Source organism: Centruroides vittatus, unplaced genomic scaffold (assembly GCF_030686945.1).
Source record: "Centruroides vittatus isolate TY-2023 unplaced genomic scaffold, ASM3068694v2 scaffold_464, whole genome shotgun sequence".
In the NCBI taxonomy this organism is placed as follows: Eukaryota; Metazoa; Arthropoda; class Arachnida; order Scorpiones; family Buthidae; genus Centruroides; species Centruroides vittatus.
The window spans coordinates 2,730,739-2,739,573 of record NW_027122710.1 but is presented as its reverse complement, the minus strand read 5'-3'; the positions used below and the strand labels follow the sequence as shown (position 1 = coordinate 2,739,573).

Sequence of the window (8,835 nt, the reverse complement as noted above, 5' to 3'; positions counted from 1 at the left end):
CTTTATCCTTAGAAAAGTTACAAAAATACCATTCTGATTGGTTCATACTATATAACTTTCACCACTGTATAATTCATATGCCGTACAAAAAATCCCCCGTAAAAATAATAATTACACACACATTTTAACGGCGCAACACCCGAAAAATCCCCCAACACTTAATAACACGTAGAAAAAAAAATAATATAAATCAAGTGCGATGGTACTTTTATTGAGCTTAAAATGGGCTTTAAAATACGAGGGTGCACTGCGTAACAATGGGGCAGCGACGATAAAAAAAAAAAAAAAAAAAAATGTCGCACACGAGAAAATAAACCGAAGATAAATTCGATAGATGACGAAAAGGTAAGAAAGTCAGGTGTGGGGGTGGGAATTTGGCAAAATGAATGTTGGAGAAAGCAACGCAGGTAATACGACACTCGTGATATCACTAAAAGACCACGCACGGATGACGTAACTACCAATGGGTACCACCACTAGTCCCCTATATGTCTCTCTGTTCGTTCGACCCTCTGAGTTTCTTTCGGAACGTGTGCAAAACACCAGAAAACTCTCTTACCGTACGACAGTGCGTGCACAGTGCACTTTCGAGTTTGATCGACCACAGCCATTAGGAACAGGTGTATTGTTGAGTTAAACTTCGACTTCTATCTTCAAGTAAGTTTGTTGAAGCTTATCCTCATTGTGAAACAGAAAGATTTCCTTTTTTTTTTTTTTTTTCTTATTATTCTTGCTTTGCGCTTGTTTTTTGAATTTATTCCACTTTTCACTTACTTTCCTTTTTTAATTTTTCGCTCCTTATTTCGCGTCTTATTTTCCAAGTAAAATGCAATTGTTCAGCCAGTTTTTAAACATCGAAAGGATTATTAAAAAAGTAAAAAAAAAAAAAAATAGGAAACGGGTCAGCCGCAAACCGATGAAATCTAAGCCATTGCCATATAAGGCAACAAAACTTCCTAGTTCCTGGAAGTATCAGTAGGGGGCGTCAGTAAGTCGGGTTTGAGATTCCATCACCGAAATCTGATCGACTCCTTCAATTGATTTCTGCTTCTTATCATTCTTTTTTTTTAATTTTACTTTCTTAGAATCGTTCGAAACGCACGTGATTCATATTTAACTTGATTTTTTTTAAATATTTCCCAACACCAAAATAAGATTTTCTTACTCCTTCATGCAGCTGTCAGGAACACGTCCGAAACCTTTCAAACACTCCCGACACCCATAAAGAGGTCACATTTTAAATGAGAAGAATGCGATTGCCTAGCGAATTCTAAAGGGGGTGCGTACTATACGAGTCGAATAGTATTTTTAACCATCTATTTTGGACTTTGAATGTACTTTATAGCATCGTAAAAGTAAACAATGAAGTTTAATGAACTTCCATTCAGCGAATGCCACTTAGTTTTTCGAATCGAATCGCGCCTCCCTCATTAAATCGTCTCTTAAAGGGGAGGGGGAGAAGATTTTTAATTGGTTAAATCAGTTAGGGGAGATGGAAGATCGGTGGCATCGCACAGGTTACAAATCTAACCTACTCTTTCGGGGCTCGTATACTAACCCACTTTTCTGTTGTTTTCGATTGTTTTCGGTGACAGGAAATTTTTGTTTAACTGGAAACAGGTAGTTAACTTTACAACTCGCCCGGTGCCAAGCTGGCACGACACGAAATTTCCAAACTACCCACGCCAAATGTCGCGTGCAGATTTCCGTTTGCCACCTCGAGTAAACGGGGAAAAAAGAAGAAAAGAACACACACACATAACATGCTATATTTAACATCTTACTGTTAATGTTTCCCATTTAAGGTGGCTTCTTCGGTTTACCTTTGCACCATTCTATAACTGTTTATGTTAATACGCACGTTCCCCGCCTTTTTTTTTTTACTTGACTTTGTAATAACATACTCGAGAATTATTTCATAATTATTGTCGTTGCATAATATTAAAATTGAGTAACAAATAAATTACACAACGACTTTTGTAGATCTCCATCTTAAAGAATACGCGATTTCTCAATTTGGAATTTGAATTTTAGAATTAAATTTGATTTTATTTTTTAAAATACTTTTGCTTTTTTAGGGTCTTCATCTTAATTTGATTCGTCTTAAATTAATTTTTCTTAATTATAATTAGTTAATTTTAATAAGCGATATTACCTCGTTATATCGCTTATTTATTTTAAAATAATCAAATTGCAATTTTTATTTCGTAAGAATTTCAAGAAATAAACATTCCAACTAAAGAAAATAAACTTTGAATTTATAGTTTCTAAAAGTAGAATAATTTATCAACAAGAAGTTATTTATATTGCCATATAAGTAGATTAAATAATTACATAATTTTAAAAATAAATTAATAATAATTATGCATTAAGGTTAATTCAACTTCTCCCCATCTCTCACCCCCTGTTAACTATAAGAGGTCAGCGGGTTTGATGCCATAAAGGGTTGCTCCAGATGACCAAAATTACGCTTTGTGACGTAAGATTTCAGAGGTTATAAGGTCGGAAGGGCCTTAAACACGGTTTTAAACCCGTCGTAACACTTGTTACGCATTTGTTTATGATACAAGGTCGTGCTTCATTGAATTAAATAGTTGAACAATGACTTTTTTCTAATCTTGTCCGGGTGGACAATTTAATTCTTTGTCTCGATTTAGCTTTTATAATTAGAACTGTGACACGCTGTTGCATGTATAAAAAGATTCTCCTCATTAAAGAGGGGTTAAAATTAGATTGCTGACGATTTTTTTTTCGCTTATTTCTAGATAAATCGCCATGCCTTTCAAGCCAGTTGAACAAGCCAAATGCCCAAAATGCGGCAAGTCCGTCTACGCCGCCGAAGAGATGTTGGCTGCTGGTCAAAAATGGCACAAAACTTGCTTCAAGTGCGGTAAGTGATTTAACGGAGCATTAAATTCATATTATTTTCTGTGATTTTTTAACGTCCGTCTTACGCAGGTTTGTGCCACAAGAGGTTGGACAGCACAAACGCCACCGAACACGGAGGTGAACTGTTTTGCAAACAATGTTACGGAAGGAAATTCGGTCCCAAAGGTTACGGTTTCGGCGGTGGAGCAGGTTGTCTCAGTATGGACAAGGGCGAACATTTGGGCAACACCGATTGCGTCAGGTAATTGTTTAAATTTTAAATCTTTTCTACCACGTCTCCTCTAAGCAACATGTTAACAATACCTTTTTTTTTGGATTTTCTAGCAACAAGCCACTCGACCCCAATTATAACTAGATTTTTTGCTTATCTGTTCTCTGCATCACCGTTTAGAATCGTCATCAACTAAAAAAAAAAAGAAAAGAAAATGGAAAAAACAGGAAAAATGATCATCATTGTCAAATTGATTTTGCTCCTATCCAATAATTATTGTTGGATAGGGATGTGTTACATTGCCTGACGATGTACATGTAATAAAAATCAACAAAACGATATATTGTTATTTATTCATTCCACGCTGCTTATTATATAAATTGTAATTAATATCTCCCCTTTAATTAAGGATAATTTTAATTGCTTACGTCGAAAAAATAAATAATAAAAAACACATAACGAAGCACGCTGAAAATTGCTGAAGAAATGTAATTTAATTTCAGTTTTTTTGGGTTTTTTTAAATTATAATTTACAGGGGAAGAATAGAATTTAGTGATGAAACGATGTGTATATAGATTTAGTTGTTAGCAGGTTTTTTTTTTTTTTGCTTGGTTGTTGAGTTGTGATAAAGAGAAAATAAAAACGAACGATAGTAAACAAAATTTATATTTATAAAGATAAATAAATAAATAAATTGTATAGATATCATACATTTAAATTAATAATAATATAACAATAATAATAATAATAAGTTGTAAAATTCTATATTATATATAATTTAATAACGTCTTTTTGCAGCTTTTGATATATATAAGCACACTGCCTTTCCTTACTTGATGTATCTGCTTAAGATTAAAAATAATTTAGAAAAAAAATATATATTATATATATTTATTTTTTGTTTGATTAATTAATAATACTTTACATCAAATTCCATAATTTAAAACGCGAATGTACTGTACACCCAATTTTTACTTTCTCAATTGTTATATAACAGAGGGGAAACTATGGCGATCGGTCAAAAAAATGATGACCCCTTTCCTCCTTCCAAGATTTTTCTGTTTTTTGATTCGGGGGGACCTTGAAACGTCGAGCAGTGCAAAAAAATTGGGGGATTTTTTCGGTATGTATGGATGAGGGGGGCAATTTTGTTCGCCCTCTTTGAAGCCTCATAACTCCTGTGTCTTTTGTCAAAATTTTATGAAATTTTGCAGGGTGATTTGTGTATTGGGGGGGTTGATGCTATTCAATTCTGGTGATCAAGGGTCGAAGGGTTTGGGAGATATATGGTGGTTACCTGTCATATATCGAGTGGGGTCGGACTTAATGAAGATTTTAATCATTTCTATATCTAATAATTAATAATATAAAAAGCTTTTAAATAAAATTTTCTAACACATGGCGTTATATACGACTTTAACTTTTTTTGCCGCGAAAGTTACACGACTGTTGCTGGATTTTTCTCTTATTAAATCAAATCTCATTCGTTAAATTCTTATAAAATCATGTTTAAAATTCGTAAAATAATGTTTTAAATATAATAAAATTAATTTTTTTAAATAATTAGAAACATATTTACAAATTTACGTGGCCCTTCTTAAAATTTTATTAAATTTATTACATTAATGGCGGATATTTCTGAAAATAATACAAATCAGTTGACTGGATTTTTTTGATTTATTATGTTGTATAATTCTTGATTCGGTCAGTAGATTTATTACTCAATTTACTGAATGACCTCATCACAAAATCGAGTTATCAGTAGGACACTTGGTAAACATTACATTAATCTTAGAGCTGGATTTACACTGTTGCGGCCCTAAGCTATAACACGTAAGAGGCCTTTTCTCCTCCACTGAATAACTTAAAGTGTGAGGCCCTAAGCTGTATTCTGAGAGTAAATTCTGGTTGCAATTTATGTGAAAAATATATTAAATTTGGCATAAAAACAGGTTATATTCTTGTAATTTATGACATGAATTACGATTTTTTTTCCTTATAAATCGTTACTAAAAGTATAAAATTTAAGAATAATTCTAATAATTTAATCGAAGTTATATATTCAGAAATATTATGTAATTAATGAATACATCACATATTCTAAACGTATATTCAGGAACATTATTCATAATTAGGCCTAAATAAGATTAGTCACACAGAAAGCATTTTGTATGTGACTGAAGTGAGATTTTGGTTGAATTTCACAAACAAATTTTTGATAGATTAAGGAAAACCGTGTGGATTTTATACACATTTGATATATTGGAAGACTCCACGTGATTGGCCAGTTGTTTAGGGTCGAACCCGTGACCACATAGAAAACTGTCTCTATTTAGGTGTTAGACAAGTGTAGAAAAGATAGAAAACCACATGACCAGTTGTCGAGGCGCGAACCCAAGACCAAGTGTTCAGTGGTTTTATCCAAAAATTGATCACATTAGATCTACGATCATACAAACTTAATTAAATATAAATAAAACAATTATCTCAGTAAGTATGTTTGTTAGAATAATCTACTGATGATGAACATAATAACAATTAAATCTAGATTGAAGTACCGTGATTATTCTTTGTATAAATCATTTGTGTGTGTTTTTTTTTTAATATTCAAAAAATGAAATTTAGATTAATTAAATTCGCAAACCAGAAATTTAAAGTCTATTTATCGATATCTTGACATAAATTTTGCTCACGTAAGTGAAGTATTTGGGAATTTCACATATAAAACCATTAAAAACATGAAGTCAAATATACTTGATAACTTAGTAGAATCACGAGATAAGTATCAAAATATCACAGGAGAAAACTAAAAATATATATATATTAAGCTATCTATTATGGTTTAGTTTCAAATTTTGGCACTTCTCAGAAAGGTTGCCGACCTTCTAGACTAATAATATTAAGTAATGACTTATCCACATCATTCTGGCAACGTGATTAATAATGCGCGTGTCCTATTTCCTGTCTTGTTAAACAAAGCTTGTACTGTATCTACGACCCTTAAATAGATTTGGCACATAAAGAATATGATAATAAAGTATATTCCCATTATATTTGTCAAATTCATTTAATTTTTTTGTAAAATTAAATGTTCGTCGTTTGCTCCGATGAGCCTGTGTAATCTTCTAGTACGGTGTTTTCTCGTGTCCACCAATGGCCAAATGAATAAAACCACTGAAAATTAGGGTTCGTGCCTGGACAATGAGTTAGCCAAGTGGAGTTTGTCGGACTTTCTTTACGTATAAACTTAGACTGAAAGCCTTATTTATAAAAATTATTTTAAGAATTCACGTATAAATAATATAAATGCTCCACACCATAACAATTACTGCTTATATGAACAATTTGGATCCTCATTATATCAGGAATTTTGGAAGTGGATACGATTTATGCGGGTGAATTTTATATAGAAGCCATATTGCCAAATGGTAAGAGAACATTTTTCTGTTAATTCGGATTATTTAAACTTTACTTGGCAGTTTGAGTCGAGGTATCGTCATCCATCTGTCATTCATACTTATGGTCTGGTTCTTGAATAATTTGGTTGGCCGTAGCATAAGAACAGTCATGTTTTTAATGTATTTCGAGATTCATGCATTCAAGCCCACGAGTGGACGAGTAGATAACATCACTAAACTATTGCTCATGGGTTCGCACTTCGCTAACAGGATAGCCACGTGGCGTTTTTCCTGGTTTTCTTCACGTTTCTAACACCTAAATGGGAACCAGTTCCCCCCATTTAGGTAATAAAAACATGGCAGATTGCTAGCGAGTTGCGTTGCCATATACAAATAACAAACATAAAATTTTGAAATCTTTCAGTTTATTATTTAAATGTCCGCAACATGACTTTCAGGTAAATTTATGAAATTTTTAAAAAATTATTGTTTTTCTATTTAAAATGTTAATTAATAGCGTGAGATGTCACATTTTTATAAAGTCAATTCGGTAAGGAAGTTTACACGAACAATATTTCGTGTTGGTAAATGTCAGCGAACGACATTTGAACGAGTCGCGTGCCAATTCGAGAACCTCATCTTACCTTTTCTTAAATAAATTTAAAAAACACAATAGAAGTATTCATGATATGTGACTAAGAATCATCACAGAGATGTCTCCGTCAGTCATTCAACATGGATCAGTACACTGAACGTCTGTCACGCAGTATTTGGCAGTCACTCCAGAGGAAATTATACTCTGATGTTTATCTATGATGTAATGAATTCCGGAGAAATTGCAGCAGATCACGACGAATATATTTCTAGAAGACACCATTTTTTTATATTTTGAAAATGGTTACGGGATATATTAATTGAATTTAACATTTTAAAATATTTTTATTATACAGTCTCCTAATTCAGAATCCTTGGTGATGAAGGTTTTGAGCAGAGTTGCCAGAATGACTCTTTTAACGCCAAATTCAGAGAATTTGACTCTTTTGGAAGCTGATTGGAGACAGAAAATCTGGCTGGCATTTTGGCTCTCTTTTGCCATATTTTTAATGATTTGCATTTTCTTTTTCAATCTCAAAAAACGTTGGCTTTCTGGAAGCCGGCGTCCAATAATTATACATTTTAGACAGGTAATTTTTATTCTTTTTTGCATCTCTTTTTATTTTTAACGATACCATTTTCGGCAAGTTTTATACTGAATCGTTTTTAGCTTCAGGAATTTTGTTAACTGCAAATTTATTCTTTTATTAAGTGTTACTAACAAACTTTAAGAAATTTATTGAAGGAAAATGGTTTCAGGGAAAAATCCAATGCAAAAAATCCACCTCGACACCATTCCTTATGAGAAACAAATCTAAAGATCCGTAAAAGATGGTCATATATGCCAGATAGTTGTCGGGAGGATGCTATATTTAGTGATGAAAAGAAAATTTTTCACTTTATGACAGTGTTGGAAAGGCAATTATGAAAAAGCAGCGTTGTAAAGATGTGGCATAAAGCCAATTCGAGACTAAATTCTGAATACCTGACAAAGAATTGAATTTTCATACAATATAGTCTCAAATGTCAATAGGCTACTATATATATGCTCCCACGCACACACACTAACATCCATTCATACAGAAAAAACTCACCACTTTTTTTGCATTTGTGGACCTTTCAAGGTTCCCTGGGTCAAAAAATGTAAACTCTTGTGGTGCATTTTTTTAACCGATTGCCATTTTATATATAACAGCTGGGGGGAAACATTGAACGAAGAGTTTCAGTAAATCCAAATATTGCTATTAGCGGCGCCCGCAATATTGCTATTAGCGGCGCCCGCTATATTGCTATTAGCGGCGCCCGCTATAAAAAAGAGAGTACAGATAATAAAAAAGGGCATCGTACATTACGCAAGGAGCATCAACGTCGGATCAACGCTCCCACAAGTAGGAAAAAGGCAAGGACACGTGCTCCAATGTACGGGCGCCCTTGAATGCTATCATCATCGAATTCGTTAATTTTTTATCTTCGAATTCGATTTTCAAAATTTCAAGACGTACAGTACATTATCAGAATTAAATAGATTCAAGCACAAACTGTTTGGTCCTAAGTTCGTCTTTGGGAATTTTTTGAACAACGGATCTCCCCATAAAAAACTTTCGTAATATGGCCGATGTCTTGCTTCGCCAGTATTCAGGACGTACAGTACATTTCATTAACAGGGGAGATTGTTGATTATTCAAATCACGCATTTTCTCGCAAATCGGCAGATCTTTAAGGGCTAATTATTTGTGAAGATC

General features: G+C 33.2%; 1 protein-coding gene across 1 annotated transcript; it reads left to right on the top strand.

Moving 5' to 3' along the window:
* Positions 1-498: 498 nt before the first annotated feature.
* Mlp60A (Muscle LIM protein at 60A) lies at positions 499-3,439 on the top strand. Its single transcript, XM_067287422.1, has 4 exons — positions 499-657; positions 2,766-2,890; positions 2,959-3,130; positions 3,214-3,439. The coding sequence occupies exons 2-4, from the start codon at positions 2,776-2,778 to the stop codon at positions 3,242-3,244; spliced, it is 318 nt and encodes a 105-aa protein (XP_067143523.1). The 5' UTR covers positions 499-657; positions 2,766-2,775; the 3' UTR covers positions 3,245-3,439.
* The last annotated feature ends 5,396 nt before the right edge of the window (positions 3,440-8,835 follow it).

What these genes read in the sequence shown, in the direction of transcription:
- Mlp60A (XM_067287422.1), top strand. Translation starts at nt 2,776, where the DNA reads ATGCCTTTCAAGCCAGTTGAACAAGCCAAATGCCCAAAATGCGGCAAG. An exon ending in CAAAACTTGCTTCAAGTGCG is followed by an intron (nt 2,891 to 2,958) that starts GTAAGTGATTTA and finishes CGTCTTACGCAG; the next exon opens with GTTTGTGCCACAAGAGGTTG. An exon ending in GGCAACACCGATTGCGTCAG is followed by an intron (nt 3,131 to 3,213) that starts GTAATTGTTTAA and finishes TGGATTTTCTAG; the next exon opens with CAACAAGCCACTCGACCCCA.